Source organism: Amblyomma mixtum, chromosome 5, assembly GCF_055824585.1.
Source record: "Amblyomma mixtum isolate Tamu chromosome 5, ASM5582458v1, whole genome shotgun sequence".
Taxonomy (NCBI): domain Eukaryota; kingdom Metazoa; phylum Arthropoda; class Arachnida; order Ixodida; family Ixodidae; genus Amblyomma; species Amblyomma mixtum.
Window position 1 is genome coordinate 15148028 of NC_143016.1, and position 19817 is coordinate 15167844.

The 19817-nt window shown below is 47.0% G+C and overlaps 1 protein-coding gene across 3 annotated transcripts in view; it reads left to right on the plus strand.

Annotated features, from left to right (window-relative positions):
• Nucleotides 1-19817, plus strand: part of LOC149341361 (aquaporin-9-like) — a 74407-nt gene that overhangs the window by 17763 nt on the left and 36827 nt on the right. Inside the window, exon 1 of one of the 3 annotated variants that reach the window (XM_089543436.1) lies at nucleotides 4844-4938. The exons of 1 other annotated variant lie outside the window; for it this stretch is intronic. Coding sequence is in view for 1 of the 2 variants with exons in the window: in XM_089543435.1 (XP_089399561.1) it covers nucleotides 6338-6367 (30 nt within the window). In the remaining variant the exon portion in view is untranslated. Of the gene's footprint in view, nucleotides 1-4843; nucleotides 4939-6322; nucleotides 6368-19817 lie in introns of those variants that run through there. One more of the 3 variants, XM_089543435.1, reaches the window with a different exon arrangement.

The following is a 19817-nucleotide window of genomic DNA, read 5'->3' on the forward strand; positions in this document are numbered from 1 at the left end:
AGTTCTTGAAATAGATGAGATTGTTATGGTGCATGGCTTCCAGTGGTAGATCATTCCTACCCCGAGATGACTTGACGAAGAATGACCGGAGATGAGTGGTGGTTTTCGCTGTTGTCGGTTGGGGGGGGGGGGGGGGGGGGGGAGGTACAGGATGAACTCCAAGGCGTCCGTCTCTAGGTGGGTCGCCGTATATGCGTCAGGCGCGAAGCATGACTGCTCAGTGAACCTTCGCGCTGCGGGGGGGAGGTATTAAAAGCGACGACGGAGCGATGCGGATCGACGCATGCACACGTGTGAACGGGGACGTTGCCCGGAGAGTGTCACCGACTCGTTAAAGCTCGACAGATGTAGCTGTAGCTCGCTGGCGCTGGCTACGTTGGATCTACGTTTTTTCGCTGCCGGGCGCGAGAGGAAGATGGCTTCGCTCACGATTTGTCAAAACAAATGAACACCTCATACTCGAATGTGATGGTATCCATCCGGATGTCGATGAAAGCACAGTCACTCTCCCTGGGGCCCTAGGGCTTAGAGATAACAATGGCCACATAAATAAATCATCGGGGGGTAGTTAGCTAAAAGCGATTGGAAGATTGATAGCTCAAAGGCAGAGAAATGACGTAAGATTAGATTGCGGGACTGAAAACGTGTTTAAAGGAAATGGCGAATTTTAGGACGAATTTCTGACACAGTTAAATAAAGACAAATAAAAAGAGCCGATCATGGAGGCAACTGCCACCACCTCTTTCAAAGGGGGCGCTCCCATCTTTCATCCATACATTTTTCATCGTGCCCGAAATGCAGAATGTACACTGTACGGCACTTAACCGCGTATTAAACACGATTTGGCTGTTTCGAAAAAATTAGGTCACCTTCGCACTCGTGGACCTGACTGCCGCGAGGAACTTGGATGAGTACGTCCAAGGAAAACAAAATCAGCGTGAAAGGAAGAGACAATGATGACGGCCTTGGTGACCTTGACGTTCGCCATGACGGGAGGCAGCCCGCAGCTCGGGAAAAAAAGAGTCCGTCGCGTGCGGAAAGGCTTTCGAACGGAGCGCGTCTCGCCCTTCGCTAGCTGCGGAGGTTTTGCTATTCTTTTAATCGCTGCCGCCGCGTCTTTCCGCTTGCCGATCTCGTCGTCCACGTCCTTGTGGGCCGTGCGCGTTAATTGTCCGCTCGGGCGGCGCATGGGTGCTGTTGTGATCAGCCTCTAGCTTGCTTGCTTTTCGGTTTGGTTCCTGCAGCAGTTTGGTTCAAGAACCATGCTCGGAAAAAATAAGCGCTTCTTTTATGAAAAAAAAAAAAACGCAGCAATAATGGAAGGTCACTGATATTATTTAAGTGTGCACTTAGATGTATGTATAATAAGGGAGTGATTACTTATTGGAATCCACCCAAACACAGCCATACGGCTACAAAGGAGAGCTATATACAGCTTTCTGAGAAACTTCGTAGTTGAAGAAAAATTCGTCCTGGTCCACCGCTTCAGCAGAGCAGTCGCACTACCAACTGCGCTAACTGGGACGGCAAGCTTATGGTAGGTCGACAGAGAACTGGCATCCACCCCAGCGCAGCCATACGGCTACAAAGATGCATGTGTCACTCAAACGCCACGCATTTTTAAGGGTTCTTTTAATTGCAGTTGTGTTTTGCGGGATGGCTGCTATTGTTTTTGTCGAAACGTTTCAGATGAGGAGGGCGAACCCGTGTAAAGGAGCCCTCGGCCATGCGACTTGTGTAAACAGTCATTGCTGCCGCTTCGAACAAAACTTGACCGTTCAATTTCTTTTGAACGACGAAGAGCTCTGTAAAACCGAGACACGTATAGCACACGGTCCATGGTATTTATTTTCGTTGATATGATAACTAAAGACACTAGTAACGGGAAAGCATTAACTGTGGGACCTATGTTTGACCTGGCCTGGCTGCTTGCTGGGATGTGTCTAAGGTTATAAATAATCCCGCTATGGCCAGATCGTCTTAGCGTTATAGGCTGCTTAACACAAGGTCGTAGGATCGAGTCCCGCAACGCGGCGGCCACTTTTCAGTAGGGACGAAATGCAAAAACGCCAGTGTAGCTGTGCGGCTACAGCGCACGTTAAATAACCCCAAGTGTTTGAAAATGAGAACCCTACTCTGCGGCGACTATTTCCCTCCCTCCTTTATCCTTACCCCAATCCGGTGTTGAAGTGTTCGTCGAGAGTGCGACAATTATCGAGCCTTGCCTTTCGTTAATAAAAAACAAAGGGAAAAAAGAAAATTCATTTTCGTACTTTTTTTAGTATTGCCACGAATGTCAAGCGCTCATTATCTGCCCGTATGGTGTCGTATTCCTCGCATGGCCGGCGACAGAGTGTCGGCAATATGAAAATAGCAGGTAACTGGCGCAAACATTGGGCAGCGACCGCCGCTAGGTCTGCAAGGGCTTTGTGTACTGAAGGCCGATAACAATGTTGGCGACAACGCTATCGTACAGCGGCCCACTTTGAATGCAGTGGTACGACGCGCCGCTCGTATCGAAAGAGGTAGCAGCACACGCGTTTTGTCGCCGCTTCTCCAAGAAATGCATACAAACTTGACTCCCGGGTACGGTTGTACGTGATGTATAGCAGCAACAAGAATAGAAGCGTATCTATCCGCACTGTTTTCGCTAGGTTATAGTGCTTCACGGCGGGATCCGTTACTGCGACCCCACCCAGAGCGGTTTTGTAACTGAATCGCGTTGTAGTAGCTGTCGTAGAAATCCGAAAGAGAAGACAAACCAAGCCAAGAGCCAAGCGAAACGGAGAGAGGCGAAATAAGGCGAAGAAGAAAAAGAAGACGAAAGCCAAGCCAAGAGAGAGAGATGAAGAAGAGAAGAAAAAAGACGGAGAACTTAACTGAAGCCAGTTGTAGAAATCCGTAAGGCCAGCTAAGTCAAGTGCGAGAAGAAGCCAAAGGAGAAGATAAGAAGCACAAGAAACTAAAAGGGGGTAAAACAGGAGCCAAGCAAAGGGAGAGAAAAAAAAAACAGGTGATAGAGAAGAAAAGAAGAGAAAGAAGGGAGGAAGAAGAAAATAAGAAGGGAATTTATGCCACTACACCTCTCCCCATATGGGTATGTGCCATTATAGAGAAGAAGAAGAAGAAGTAAAAGAAGAAGAAGAAGATGAAGAAGAAGAAGAAATTACGAGATGAAGAAGACGGAAGCTGAGCCCAGCCAAGAAAGAGAATAGGAAGAGAAAGAACACAAGAAAGGAAAAAAGAGAAGAAAATGAGAGAACATACATCGATACCTGAGCCATGAGCACATCCTTGGTAATGCGCATTTAGAATATTTAAAATTCCCATGGAACATACGTTCTTGCGCATCAAGGCAATGTGAGGTTTCCATGGCGCGGTTGCGCTGGAGGATTCCTAGCTTGCCTTAATTTATATTTATGCCGTTCTGGGGTTCACGCCGTCGAATCTATTTGCGTCACGCGGGAACGTTGACACGATAGATCATTTCATCCTCTATACACTGCCGGCGGTTTGCACGGCAGAGAATTCAGTTTTCGCAAAATGCTCTCGCTCAATTAAGGCTGCCGTTTACTCTTCTCGTCCTCCTCTCCTTCGGTGCAGCCGTCAAAGGTGCATGCCCTAAAGCAGGTGTGTCAGCTTCTTCACAAGTATATTTCTGAAACCGGGAGATTTTTGTGTTAACTTCTCGATGCCTCTACTTTTCTCTCAAAATTGTTTTATTTCTGATTATTGCTCTAAAATTTAGTTATTCAACCCACACCGCTTTGTTTCCTCGATTTTCATTCTGATTTCCTCAAGATCTCTCAAAATTCATGGTTTTTTTCACAGATTCCTCTATTATATTTAAGAGCCGCTTGAGATAAACCTGGATGAGCTTTTTCCCTGTTTGGGTCTGCACCAAACCCCGGCCAATCCCCTACCGTGGGTATGTGCCATCGTTTTTGAGGCAACAACAACAAGACAGCTGTCGCCGAATGTTCTAAGCCGTAGGCTGCGTTAGGCCTCGCTTTTTTCCTCTCTATTTTTCGCTCGAGAAGTCTCCTCATAACTTTCACTTTCTTTCTTCAGAGCGCATTGCAAATTCGGCTTTTGCGAAGCTTCGAGCAAAAAGTCTGGCTACTACAGAATGCATTTCTCGTCGCCGTTCCAAGAAACAGCGAAGTCAAACGGGAAGGAGAATAAAATAGGAGCAGGAAGATAAAACAGTTACGTCACGTCATTTCGGTGTAAAGCAAATAGAGGATACCTCGTGTAAAGAATCGATAAATTCTCAATAGTTTAGGCGCCCACCGTTCAATGGTGCAGTTACGGTGCCCGCAACCATTTCTATTCCTTTTTTGCCTCTCATCAAACAACCACCGCATCCACTCGCTTCTACGGCCTCCTCTCAAATAGTCCTCTTCTTCCTTATATTCGTTGTTTAGCGCTATGATGAATCCAACTAGCGCAGCTTTAAGTTATGCTGTCCATATCCAAACGCAGTTGCCGACTTACAAATTGCGCCATATTATGTAGTGGTAATATTCTTCGCGTTCCTTGTGACAGTTCAAAGTGCCGACACTTCTCGAAAATTTTCGGTTCGAAAACTGTGGAGAATACACTTGGGCCACAAACTCTTGAATGCATTCTGTATTAAAAACAAAAGGTGGAAGATAGGTAAGGATGGCGCTAACGTGATGGCCCTAAGCTGTGCTGTCGCCTGCCAGCGCTGTTCCACTGGCGCGGCGGGAAAGAATGCAGACGTCGGGTACGACGTTCGCACGGCGTCAGAAACCGAATCCTATTTCGCGTGACGGCGGCCCATGGGAACCGTCGGGAAACTAGATCGCGCTCACGTGGTCCGCGCCAGCGCCTGACTAGACGGGGATCTGCGTGCTCCGGCGACCGGTGGCTAGAGGACAAAAGCGCATTCTGCAGCTGATCAGAACTTTGCAGGTTGGACTGTACATTCATTTCTTTGGGGGGGGGGCGAACTTAGGTGCACGCCGAAGATACCGAAACAGTGTAGACCTGCACCAAAACATATTCCTCGTACACCACACAGAGAATCAGCCAGTGATCCCCGTGACCTATCAGGAACGCCTTGCCTGGTGTCGGTGCATATAGTTAGGACGATAGCGGCCAGAGCTGGACTTTTGCACTATTGGGCCCACCTGCGCGGGATTTATTGTTTACTGCAATAAACTTCGTTTTCTCTCTCTTTCGCTGGTACGGCTCATGGTTGCGTTTTCGACTTCAGACTAGCCTACGCTCCCACTGAAATCCCGCAGCCTTTGTGTCCAAAGCTTGAGCTAGCGAAACAGTTTAGGTGGTTGGGCGTGTTGGTTCATTGCGGTTACACAACTAAAGAGTGTGAAATAAGGAGACAGCAGAAAGGCGGAAACACAGGCGCTAGTGCTGTCCACTCCAACAGTTAACAAAGCTGTTTGAGTGGAAGAAACAACTTGAGCTGTACACTTGAGCTGTAACAACTTGAGATTTGCCGGCGTCTTGCCTAGCATACGAATGACCGTAAGCTGTGTAAATTTGGTGCGCGATTACCTACCGCGCCATTTACAACTGGCGTCTTCTGATTTCAAGTGAGCAGAGTTGTGGCAGCAGCGATTTGGAATGGATCACACTCTCACGGAACTTAGAGAACATCGCACAGGTACTGCTTGTTCAGTACACAGAGGAGCGATATACGTTTCGGGCGATGAAGTGTAGCACATAGATGTGGTACGGTACAGTACGGTATGGTATGGTATGGTATGGTATGGTATGGTATGGTATGGTATGGTATGGTATGGTATGGTATGGTATGGTATGGTATGGTATGGTATGGTATGGTATGGTATGGTGTTTGAGGTTCTACGTCCCTAAGCTGTACGTAAACTATGAGGAACTTCGTGGTGGTATGCTTCTGATTAATTTAGACTCCCTGAGATTCTGTAGCGTGCGCTGACAACGCCCAATGCACGGGCGTCTTTTCCCATTTCGCCTTCATGGAAATGCGGCCGCCGCGGACGGGATTCGATCCCGCGTCACCTTTATCGAGCGCTACCTCGAGAGCGGGATACTTGGCGTTATCGATAAAATCACACCTAAATTTTGCTTATGTAGCTTCGGCAGCGTTGCTCTATTTTAACGGAAAGATTGTCTAATTCAAAACTCCATCAAAAACGATGCTGTTCCGTTCCTCACCGCCAACTTGATCGCCCTTCATCACGAGGGGCGCGCGGTGAAGAAAGAGCAACACATTTTTGTTCTCGCCTACGTAACCGCATACATACATGCCAGTCGTCACTCTGTCTAGACTCAGCCGCAGCGAACGGCGCCACGGAGACGCGCCGAGATGTCGTCACTGGAATCCAGCGTTGTTGTCGTGAGGTCCCTTTCCTGTCCGCCCCACGGGAAAATCTCGGTGCCACCGGAAAGGTGTAGTAGATAGCACAATAGCATCAATGCGTGTCTCATGTCTGTAGGTGTACGAACAGCGCTGATAAGAGACATGGCAGTGCAGATTGCTCTTCCATCTTATATGCAGACACCAAACTCGGATCTGTTAGAAAGTGAGACAAGGAGAACGTTCGTGTGTGCGCTGGAAAGGTTTTTCGCGTTGGTGTCCGCGTTGCGATCATTTCCGTTTACCGACAGTGACATCACGTTACCAAAAATGACGGATACGGTATTCTGGGAACCCGAATACACGATTGTGAAATCCCCAACCACCGCGTTGCGTAGGGAGGGCTGAATCACGCATTGTACAACGGATACGGGCTGGTTGCAGCTTCGTAGAGGGAAAGTTACGTAAATCCTCCTATATGCATATGAATGCAGTCTCCACACTGCGGGGAAGTCGGATCAGATTACTGCCTCGCTTGAGTGCCGAGGTTGGAACACATTGTGTGCACTTTGCCCAGGGGTCGCTCCCGAAATGCACCTTTGTTCTTCATGTTCCTGTTGAAATGTCTAGGATCACTCAGTACAGGAAAGCCTGGACCAGCGAACTTGTGTATGAGCTGCAGAAATTTTGCCAGGGCCATGTTGTGCTCACACTACGAATTACATGACGTTAGATGGAAAACTATCGCCAGAACGGCACATAGTCCTACATCTTTTCGTGCTTTTAATTCCTGTCGTAATGTAATAACAATTTTACTAAAAAATTCTGCCACATTAAAAACGACATAACTGAGCCCATATGCCGTGGTTCTCGAGTTTTGGTGCAACAATGTTTATGGTGTTAAAGCACGAACTATACGCTCATGTAGAAGGCGGAAATGGCAGCGCTAAACAACGTTAACAACTCGTCTTTGATAGCAGCACTTTTGGAACTTTTCAAACACTGTACTTGATTTTCAGGCACATTTCACACGGCACACAAAATGAAAGGAAAATGCGCAAACTGTGCCTTACTCTGACTCGAGGGAGTGTCAGTGAGCGCGAAGCATGAGGCTTAGTTGTTTGTTTGTTTGTTTGTTTGTTTGTTTTTTGCTTCTTCTCTTCGAGTTTATGCCGCATGGGCTACCGCGTTCCATGTCGGCGCGTTGTACGTTCCCGTAATCTTTAGCACCACGGGCGCGTCGTTCATTGACGGCGGATGCATCCAATTGGCAGCGCTGCGAAGTTACAGATAACGAGCGACACAGAAAAGTAACGAGGTAGAAAGAGTCAAAGGCGGCCACGGAAGCAAAAGGAGCAAGAGGTCGCTGTTTACAGCAGAACTGTAACTTATTGCACGTACTCGAGTCTATTTTTTAGTGTACGTGTACTTGGGGCACCGTATTTTCTGGCCTATAACTAGCACTGTTGTTTATATCAGCTTGTATAGTTGTTTATATGGTGCTCCTCAGAGCGTTTTTAAGTTTCGATATTAGATAATTAGCTGTACTGCAGTGGTGGCTTAGTGGGTTGAGCATCCGCCTCGCATACGGGAGGTGCCGGGTTCGATCCCCAGTGCCGCCGTGTTCCCACCGGTGATACAGAGGTTACAAGATTTCCCTCCGGTCTGGTGCTGGGCTTATTTAGGGTGAAATGCTTGGGAAATGAGTATTTTACTCCTTCTTGAGTAGAAGAAAAATACCTTGTGCCATGGTGTTCTTTTTCTGCAGATGCCCTTGCGCCAAAAAAAATCCATCATCATCAGTTCACTAGCATAAGGTTATGCAAAATTATCATGGGCGTTTCGTCAAGATGTAGAAGGGGTTAAAAATCTAACGATTTAATTTCTTGCCGTAACGTGCCTCTTACGCGGCTCTTTTTACTGGCGCCCAAGCAAAGCTCGCGAAATTTGAAAAAAAAAAAATAAAATAAAAAATAAAAAATACGCGACTGCGCTCTTGAGCTACCGTGTTGTAGCGCTCCGAAGCCCGCAATGAACGAAGCGTGCGCGCTCACCGTTTCGATCTGAGCGGCCGATACCGCTGCCAGAATAGTCTTCGAAAGTACGTCAGCACGTTTCTCGAGAGCGTAGAAAATGCGCGCCGTGATCTGTAATTTGTGATATGCATATCAGCGACATGCAATTCAGACAGAGCTTTTACTGAGCCGTAGCACAGCGAAAAAAATAAATAAATAAGGGAAAGAACTGAAGTCGCGTATTTCAACGTAGCCTCCGTTTTCTTTACTTTTATCATTATGCACCCCGTCGTTGTTTTAAGTATACAACAGCTGTATCCTGCCGGTACTCACCTATGGGGCAGAAACGTGGAGGCTAACAAAGAGGGTTCAGCTTAAGTTAAGAACAACGCAGCGAGCTATGGAAAGGAAAATGATAGGTGTAACATTAAGAGATCGGAAGAGGGCGGAGTGGGTGAGGGAACAAACGCGGGTTAATGACATCTTAGTTGAAATCAAGAGGAAGAAATGGGCTTGGGCAGGGCATGTAATGCGAAGGCAAGATAACCGCTGGTCCTTAAGGGTAACGGAGTGGATTCCAAGAGAAAGCAAACGTAGCAGGGGAAGGCAGAAAGTTAGGTGGGCGGATGAGATTAAGAAGTTTGCGGGGATACAGTGGCGGCAACTGGCGAAGGACAGGGTTAATTGGAGAGACATGGGAGAGGCCTTTGCCCTGCATTGGGTGTAGTAAGGCTGATGATGATGATGATGATGAACTGAGCGGCGGCCGCACGCTCCATATATGATTGGTTTCACAATGCTACGGTTCCCAGCCTTTTAATTTTTATCTTTGGCTTAAGTTACGTGAAACACCCGGTATATGTCGCTTCTTTCACAACTTGCTGTTTCCCAGAAAAAATTCTTGCATAAGTTAACAAGTCGCACCGTTGTATACATCGTAGTTATTTATACCTCACTATGCAGGGCTTCTTACTCCCTTTTTACTCCTTTCAGTTTGGAGTGAATGGGTCCCCACTCCTGACTGGAAACTTTGAGACGCACTTAGAAAGCTTTCATACAGCGTCCTTCTACAGCAAGATGTTGCTTTTAGCACGTGGTACTGCTGCCTGGTACAACTGTTGGGTACGCGTGCTGTGACTGATGAAAGCTGTAAGTCGCGTATGTTGTCGCGTAGATGCTAGCTGAGCATGTGTATATAGCAGTGAGCCACGTTATAAGATGTAAGCTGTACTTTGCACGGACGAGAATATAGCTCTTAAATTGCGAAAGAACGCTGCACTTTCCTCATACACGATTAAAAGCCCACGTTCGCTAATGAAATGAACCATCTTTACTCACTAGTCCTTACGTAAGACCAATGCCGCGGGGTATACAGTCATCGGGGCGTCTGGTGGATCTCTCGCGCTCGTTTCCTTCTCCCAGCGCAACGCCGTGTGTGCGTATACCTGACGCCCACTTCCGATAGCTTTGCACGCGCCTAACGAGAGGCAGAGCGCCTTGGTTGAGGCGTTCTGATTCTCTCAGGACGCTGGACGTTCGCCAGGCTGGGGTTAGTCACGCGTGAGGAATTCTGTTTCTGCGTTTGCTGTTCGCCTTCTCATTGTCTTGGTTATGTCACCGAGCAGGTGACATATGCATGCCCTGCAGCGTCCGCGCTTCTTTTCCTTATTTTTGTTTGTCCGAGACTCGTCTTTGGCACAAAGGAGGACCCGTCAGCAGAATAGGGGGCTCTGCCAAGCGCAGTGCTTTGTAAGCCAGTGCCACGACACAGCAAAGCAGTCGCGCCCATTTCTTCTGCTACTTCGTGAGCACACAGCGTGCCAAGACATCGCGGGGCACACACACACGCTCATACACACATGTGATCTTTGACGCATGCGTGAAGATGAAGGGTTCTTAGGTGCCTTGTGAGAAGAAGACCGAGCATATCTCAGGGAGTCTGCGCTCTTCTAAGAATGCATATATTCTCTCGAACACACGCAGGGCAGTGACGCACTTGGTTGGCACAGTTTACTGACAGCCGTTACGATGCTCGTGGTAGATTGTTACAAATCACGTGCTGCATGGCACGCGCGTGTTACGTGCTCACGGTGGCATTTATGAATGTTTTACGTTGAAGGATCTTCTTTACGTGTAGCCGTCACGACTGTCAAGGTTAAGAGAAAGGGAGAGTGACACACTCACAGACGTAGAGAGTTTAACAAAGTACGCGGTTCTTTGCACCATTATTCAGGTGAAGTCAGGTTTTATTCTTTTGTTTTAGTGGCACAATCACACCAACCTAATTTATCCGTGACTTAATAAAGCTGGTTGTGCGATTAATAAGGTTAATTACTTTTATGTAGCCACTAAAACGAAAATTTCTCAGACCAAGCATGCGCTATGTGCTGTGAAAGGCAATGTGTGGTGTTGAAGACGGAGTTTATCGTTAGATGTTTATTTCCGCAAGCAGGACAAAAACGCTAATATACGATCGGAGTAAGCCGTCTCGTGAGAGCTGCACTGAAATGCAATGCATCTGAATTAAACTGTAGTTTCCTTTCTTTCTTTCTTTCTTTCTTTCTTTCTTTCTTTCTTTCTTTCTTTCTTTCTTTCTTTCTTTCTTTCTTTCTTTCTTTCTTTCTTTCTTTCTTTCTTTCTTTCTTTCTTTCTTTCTTTCTTTCTTTCTTTCTTTCTTTCTTGTTTCCTTTCCTTCTTTCTTTCTTTCTTTCTTTCTTTCTTTCTTTCTTTCTTTCTTTCTTTCTTTCTTTCTTTCTTTCTTTCTCTTTCTTTCTTTCTTTCTTCCTTTCTTTCTTTCTTTCTTTCTTTCTTTCTTTCTTTCTTTCTTTCTTTCTTTCTTTCTCTTTCTTTCTCTTTCTTTCTTGTTTCCTTTCTTTCTTTCTTTCTTTCTTTCTTTCTTTCTTTCTTTCTTTCTTTCTTTCTTTCTTTCTTTCTTTCTTTCTTTCTTTCTTTCTTTCTTTCTTTCTTTCTCTCTTTCTTTCTTTCTTTCTTTCTCTTTCTTTCTTGTTTCCTTTCTTTCTTTCTTGTTTCCTTTCTTTCTTACTTTCTTTCTTTCTTTCTTTCATTCTTTCTTTCCTTCTTTCTTTATTTCTTTCTTCCTTTTGTTGTTAACGAGCAATAACTCTGAGAACCTCTTTGTAATTTTAGCTGAAAGCAGCCGCTCTGAGCTCAAGAAAAGGGAACAATGCTACGAAAGGAGGGTTTTATGGTACAAAAAAAAGAAGATAATTGATAAGACAACATGCTTCAGAACTCCCTGCGAGATAACCATAAATAAAGATAACCATAGAGAAAAGAGAGCCCTGTAAACAGAACAAAATAGAACATGGACAATACAAGAGGAGTTCTGAATCCGGAAATGAATAATATAAGCACAGCGCACTGCGTTCTTCGCTTCTCACGCCAAGCAGACAAAGGGCATTCGAAAGAGAGAGGCACGAAGGTCGATCACCTGAAACCCACAGGAAATACGTCCTTTCAGAGCGGAACAAATAATTACGAAACCCACGCAGTGCTCGTCGAAGAATGCAGCTTGTTCAGTGGCCTCAACATTTCCTTCGCGGAAGCCTACACTCGGCCACGCGCACTTGTGTGAACGAACCGACCGACCGGCCACGCGACGTCGGCGTCAGTTCATCAGCGGGGTTATTGAAGGCACTGAACAAGTCGGCATTGTCTTGCAGCGCTGGCCTAGCCTCGTGGCACTCCAACAACAAGCTCACGCGCTCTCTCCCCCTGCAGTAAGGAACGACGCATGCGGTTGAAGCGCCAACGCAGCAAGCCGTGCATGCGTCTATAGGCTTTTGAAGTCTCGCAACGTTTCTCGATGCGCTGTTTTCCGCTTCTGCCGCGTATTGTTGACCGTCGTCAGCAGCAGTGGGAATGAGCGCGCGGCATGTTTTCACGAGGATTTATTGTGATGTTAGGGCCAGGGTGAAAAAAAAACAAAAACACGGAAGCCAAGGTGGATGGAGGCGCTGAGCAGAGCGACGTAGTAGTGGTGGTTTATTTAAAGACAATAATAAAAAGAAGGAATACATTTTTGCTAGCCACGGCATCTACCATCGCTACGGGAAGCACCTGAGCTCAGGCAGCGGAAATAAAGGGATAGCAGGCAGACTGGAGAAATGAAATGAAAGAGGTGGGGGGACAGCCAGAAAAGATAGCGGGGAGAGAGGTACTATATACATATACAAGTATTCTATTTACTCTATGAAATATCTACAGGTCGGGTGCGTGTGATGTCCATAATCAAAGCGGAATAAGAGCACAATCTGCGGTTATATTCATGGCAAGGAACAGCAGCACTATAGGTGCGAACAGAAGGCAGCTCGTCTCGAAAATGAGGATGCCACTTGTGGCCAAATAACCGGATGTGGATCAAGGAAACCAAACAAAAACAAATAAATCCCTCTTTTTTCGGCACAGTCTATTGTATTATCATGCGTACATCATGTGCACTGTTCCGTTTATGCACGCCAGTCCCCTTACTGTCTAGATATTATATTTTGGGGCACGTAATGTCGTCGTATCAGTAACAGGAAAGACTGAACAGCTAGCAAAAAAAAAACATTGCTTAAATAAGGTGTCTTTTGCGGTGTCTGGAAAAATTTGGCTACCATTATGTTGTTATCAGAATATAAAACCGAATGATGTTTTTTACAACCATTCTATTTCAAATTAGCAATAAGATCACTATCACCTTCCATATGCAATATGAAGGTACAGTACAAGAAACTCGCTGCTTTTCGAATGTGACATTCAAATTGAAAAAAATTGTCCCGTTTGTGACGAGTAAAAAAATAATATATACGACAAAGGCAACGGAAATGTTAGAATCTACGAATTAATTCAGGAACTCGCCCAGAATAAGAATAAAAAAGGTGAAAGTGACCGGCAGCCTAATTGAGCCACGGAGCTCTGATAGAGCACGTCTGGAACAGCGGGTCGTCAAGAGGAAACATTTTTAACCGCATAACATCGAAACTTGGTCCTTGACCATGCAGAGTTGGCATTTCCCCGTAGCATTTCTCCTAACTGGGGACTACAGCGCTGATTCTGTGTCTGTGGCCTTCCACTGATGAACACCAAGCCTGGGATAATGTAATACAGCTCGTTATAAAAAAAGCGGTTTACAGCGAAATAATGCATATAACGAAGGAATGACGATTCACCTTGGAAGCTCGGTCAACACGGGCTATAGCGAAGCTACGGCTATAACGAAATAATCGCCAGTCCCCTTCAAATTCGTTATAACGAGGTTCAACTGTAGTTGTATGGTGCAATTTCATTCCATTTCGATTCTGTTGGCCCATTGTTTTTATATCAAGAGATGGCATGATCCCGTTATGGCCGTAATCAGCTGATCGACGTGGAGAACAGTGAGAATATAATAGTTCCAATGGAAAGGAATCGATATATTTTACGGTCTGCTCTCAGGTTCGATTCGCGGCTGCGGCGAAGTCTGCACTTCGATATAGGTGAAATCCAAAGGCGGTCGTGTTATGCACGTACATTCAGAGCACATTTACAAACCCCACGTGGCAAAGTTCTCTATTCATTACGACGTCCCCGATAGCACTGATGTTTTCTCACGGCATAAATAGCGTTTTTTTTTTCTTTCCTCATCATTGACGTATGCGCCACACAAGTTGCGTGTATTTCGTCACGGACACTGCCGCAGCCCCCAAGGGCAGCGAGTGGCGTGCCGCAAGCAGCTCCTTGACGAACTGCACACTAAGCAAGCCCTCGAAGGCGCGCGTATTTGTCGTAACGTCACCCCCGCCCCCCTTTAAGAAAAGGAGAAAGTTAAAGGGAGAAAGACGAAAATGAGGACGCGATAGAGCTACACCGACCTCGATCGGTCCACGCGACGAGAGGGACTCGTTGCGAGCGTGCGCGAGCTTACTCTATAGCGAGGCAGCTTTGCGTCGCCGATGCGGGCCCAATCAGCGGGTGTAAAGTGGGTCAGCCTGAGGTTGGCGCGAAGGCGTGGAGCAGCTTCTGAGCCGTTTACGGGCGAAGCGCCATTTTGTGTAAGCGATAACCGCCGAGAAGATAAGATTTCCACGGGGGCTTACTTTATCTGGGACCATTTCGTCCCTGCTATACGCTGTGAAGCTCATAAAGGTGTCTTTCTCTTCTCTGGCGATGTTATAGCGCACATAACTATCAGTTATTCTCTTCAGCTTTGAAGAGGTAATGGTTTGAAAGAATTTGGCATCCCACACCTGTGTGGGATGCCAGTGCAGGGAAATGTTCGAAATGCGTAAACCTGAGTAAGTACTAGTGACATGCATGTTAAAAACCACCGCAAAACTTAATTAGTGGCCGTTGCGAGAAAAAGTCTTAAATTTTGACGCTCTCTTGTCGCATTTCTGGAACAGCGGCATCATGCCTTCAAGAAACCGTAGAAGAAAGAAGTTTTAGCTTTTTTCTTTTTAAATGTGGATGAAAAGGAGAAATGGGATTTGGAATGGAAAGGAATACAAGCAGACGAAGGAGGCGGGGAGAAATCTTACGTTAACTTAACTTACCCTTAAGAACAGAATGTGATAGCATCTTTCGAACGCTCCGCAGTGCTGTAAAGGCAGCGCGCCCGGCTTGCGAATCAAAGGGCATCTTTTTTTCCCCTTTTAAAGGGATACTGAGGCGGTTTTCGAATCAGCTAACCTTCTAGGGTTTTGAAGTAGTGTCATTGCTGATCACATCTGTGAAATTATTTTTTCGATTTTGGCTAAAACAGTGCCGCAATCACCAATTAAAAATGCGATGTTTAAATTTCCCGCGCCCCGCGCGAGCGCCGGAGAGGGGAACAGCGGAGAGGGAAACTTCGTCCATGTCGGCCAGCGTGACGTCATGTTGAGGAGCCGGGGATGCTTCGGCGCACCCGAGCGCGCTTTCAGCGCGCGTTGTTTCTCGTGCTGCATGCGTCGTTCCTCGTACTGCGTGCGTTGTGACGTACAAAGTCTGTCAGCCGACCTTGAGAATCAGATTCAACAGGTACTACTCTGCGTAATTGTCCACGAACAACTACGGCCGCGACTGTGTCGTCTTTGTTTTCCGCAAGATCACAAGCTCGCAGCGCAACCGCTCGCTGCTGTGACGAAGAATTCAAGTCGACTAAAGCAATCTTACTCTGCTCGAAACACTTTCGTAAGAGCGGCTACAGGCAGAGCTTGTCCTAGTGTGATCTCTGGAGATTTCTGTCGAAAAGACGCGGCTGAACCATGACACACTTCCATTGATTTCCTCGCGCATAAGAGGCGTGTCACCATTCCGAAGAAGCGCCTCTTTCAAAAGTAGAAACATGCTCACTTAGCCCCTGAAGAAACCTTATAGAGGCTTAAGCATGTGTCGCTCTCCTCAGCTTAGGTGCGGCCAGACCGCCTGAGACGTGCTCAGCAAGGCTCGGTTAGTGATTTATACTCGGTTCGACGTGTCCAAGCAAACAAGCAAGCAAGCAAGCAAGCAGAGCAAAGCACAATAAAGCAAAGCAAGCAAGCATCGAAGCTCTTCATATGCGGCATCTCGTTTAATCCTAGCTAAGCAATTAAAATGAAAGCGTTCGACGTTGATTTCGGATGCCAATTTATGAGAGAAATGAATGCCAACCGAGTTTTTGCAAAAAAACACCGCAACCTTACTCGGTTTCTTCATCAAGTTGTGGCAGCGGGCGAGTTGCAGCTAGCTTGGCTTTTAAACACACATATGGTTGGCAACTACTTCACTGAACCTAAACTGCAAATCTAGGAAGGGCGAACGTTTCCGAGGCAGCGATTAATATTTTCTGGCATCTGCTGAACGCGCCAGGAGTGAAGCGTATTTGTGCGCGTATTTGGCTTGGTTTCCAGCGCACCATGATTGCGTCACTATCTTGTGGTCACATGCCTCGCAGTGCTTGGCCACTGCGCTTCGCTAATTTTGACACCAACTTTGTGCTCCTTCATCGTTTCCTTGGAATACTTTCTTGCCCCAACCTGCAACGCCGGGTACTGAGGACGGGATTTTTTGTTCACAGTGCTTTGGGCCTTTTCTTTAGGATGACGCTCTTCCGGGCGAGCCAGGAGGCGTCCGGTGGTGGTAATTGACTTGAGTATTGTTCGCACCCCTTCCTTTCCGAGAATACGAGCCGAGGTTGTGCTGGCACCTTTTACGCATGGTCTGCATCGCGTCTTTGACGCTGGCGTATGCTTGTGCTAGGCATAGAAGTTTTTGCTTGTGTCTTTTTTGGTTTCAGGCGATACGTGGAATGAGCAAACTGTAGTATCCTTTTCTTCGGTGGTCAGTAAAAAAAAATAGTCGCCGTATTCGCTTTTACAACGACACGGAAAGCTGCGATCTGCCCTCAACGCAGCGCCGGATCCGCATCGGCAGCTTCTCCAGTCCTCAAAGTGACGTCACGACCTCTCTTGACCAATCGCGGGCGGCGGCGCGCCGCGCGGCGTGCCCCGCGGCACAGGCCGCATATTTCGGCTATAAAAGGCAATTCGCGCTTGTTTTTGCCTTATTCGGATGCGATATTCCAGTATACAGCATGAAAAACTATAGGATGCCGCTGCCAGCCCAATTTTCAGAAAAAGTGCTTCAGTCTCCCTTTAAGCGAACCTGCTTTTCTTTTTGTGTCACCACTTTCTCGATCAATGGCGCTTTTTTCAGGACACGACAAACGCCGGCTTTTCATGAGAACGGGACCGCTAATGCTGTTTCATAATGCGTCTTATTCCACTTTTAATTTGGTGGTTTGAATATGCCTCCAGTGGGTGATGCTCTGTGGTTGGTCTTTTGCGGTCGTGTGACACCTGTGACGTCATCACAGCCTTGACCTTTCAGGGAATTATTGTGACACGCGTCTGCGGCGGGGTTTTGGTGTGACAACTATAAGGCTGCGCATAAAAGGGTCAAAGCGGTTGAAGGCTATACAGAAAGCAAATGTGCGCACCATGATTCAAGCCATTTATTGTAAAACAGAGTGGAAGCATTAGGCGACTGTTACCGTAACCACCCATGCTGCATCCGCAGCCTGCTACACATACTGTCGAACACAATATTAGGAAAAGCGAACAAGACAGTTGGCACAAGGACAGCCAAACGAGAAGAGCTTAGTTGAGGGTTACTAAACAACAGCACACTTCATTTACGCTTCAGTGACACGAAAACGGCTGTGCGGAAGCGTTAATAGACCCTGCTGTCATTTTTCTCCGGCAGCTAATATTTTTCTGTTTTCGAGTTCACGTCGCAGTAGTCCTGTTCACGTTCCATTTGACGTTTGTAGTACATGCACAAAGAAAAAGAAATACGTTCACATGCAAGTGTGACCAGTACAACACATCACTGAAAACTTATCATGCGCCAAAGATCATGACAGGTCGCTTGCTCTGGCGCTGTGCTGCATTGCAGCATCCTGTCTTGTGCAATCAGCATGCATCGAAGATTAATTTGTTTAGCGGATGCCGGACGGGCACCTGAACGCACTTGCTGTAATTTCTACACTCGCAGTCTGTCAGAAAAGTTTAAAAGGCTGATACGGAACGGGCGCCGTCCAACGACCTGACGATGCAGAGCCTTCACGGAGCACGCTCTATCTGAGAAGAGTCTCAAGAGCGGGTCCGGGTGCCATGTAGAGGCAGAAAAATTTGTCTTAAACTCCGAGTTACAACGTTCTCCACCAGTGCTAGCACTACTGGTCTTCAGACATGCCGATGTTCATTCGGAAAGCTCACTAGAGTCGTCAACGAGACGCTGCGCGGCCGAGCGCTGCTGTTGACGTCCCTCCAGTACTCGGGCCAAGGAACTACATGCCAACCTTCAGCTGAAAAGCCCCGCCTAAGAGGGAAGACATTTTTTTTTTGAAAAATAAGCGGGCTGTTAGAACGCATCTATCTAAATTTAGTTTTCCCAAACTCGGCTGCTGCTGTCCGCGCAAAGTAAAGGTTCTGGTAGAGTCTCGTTTTTGGGAGCAACTGGCGGGGGGGCATGCTTGACCGCGAGCCAAGGCATAGGATACATATACATATACTACACTGTATTTCGTAGCAGTGACATGTCTTCTGCGATATATATCGAAATCGATTGTGGGCGATTCTCATTAACCCTTCATATCTTCAGATTTGTGTTGACACATCCGAAAATCTTTCAAATTGCAAAGGGGTGAAGATGCCATAACCACCGTTTCGACACGCTATTTTACATTCAACAGTCACATACAATTTATTGATTTCGAAACCTATAGCTGTACAGTGGTGAGCAGCCTTGTCTAGAGCGCTTGAGCAGTGCGCACATGGTAACAAAAACCGAAATTAGAGAGCAGCCCCTCATTACAGGGCAAAGTTTTCGTGCCTGCTTTGTTTACGAGGCTATCTGGCGCTACTTCCGTGCAAGCGCTGCAGCTGGACCCTAGAGGCTGCCACAAAATCTGGATTTGTTTGCAAGGAAGTGCACCGCCCGAGCGCTCTAGACAAGGCTGCTCACCACTGTACGTCTTGTCGGTGTACTGGAAAGTCGGCGTAACTCCACGAATAAGGCCTGTCGTTGCTCCGCAGTGCGCCCACAGAACCGCGAGATAGGCTCGATGTATATACACGGATAGGAAACTGCCCCATATCTCGTCCGAGTGTTTGCCGCTCTTGAGGCTATAGCTGCCACGAGAAGAGGTTGGCGCGCGGTAGCTGCTGCAGCCACTGCGTTTGTCCCAACCAGGGCGGGCGCTGTTTCTTGGAGCACATGTATGAGTGCGGAGGGCTCTGAATGAAGCCGTGTGCTGCCGGAGGACGCCGATAGCGGTATCGGTACACTTGAAGCTGCGAACGGAGATTTGCCGGAACCAGATTTGCGGCTATCAATTGGCCTGTTGCAGCCTTCGTTGGCACACTATGCGGTTCCAGTGGAGTAGAGGGGCCGGCCAATCGGCCCCAGTAGAAGACAGAAGTGACGTGCACTGGATCGCGTGGCTTAAGCGCGCGTCAGACACAGCGCGCGTAAGCATAGTTATCAAATATTTGTGGCCGTCCTAGTACTAACAAACGTGTTTAGCATGCCGGAGACGTATTATCGTAGACTCAAACTCTACGATAATACGTCTCCGGCATGCTAAAAACATCTAATGTCATTTTAAGGAATCTGAAGACTAATTCAGTCACCCTTGTTTCAAAATGGTGTTTGCAATGAGAGGAAAAATAAAACGCTAGCTGCAGAGCTACTCGTGTGAAACAGCCACAGTCTCCACCCCTAGCAGTTTCGATTTCATCGAGTAAAATAGGTAAAAACAAAGCATCCGAACTATTTCGATATTAAACTGGGTGCTCTAACAAACGTGATCCAAACAAATGGCTGTCATAAAATAGGCTCGTTTTTTTTTTTTTTGCTGACCTTCTTGATCAATGGCCGCTATTAACTATGACTAGAAAGCACGCAAACGGAAACTATGAGTAGGATAGTATGATGCGTCCCAAATGTATTGACTCGCTCCTTGCTGC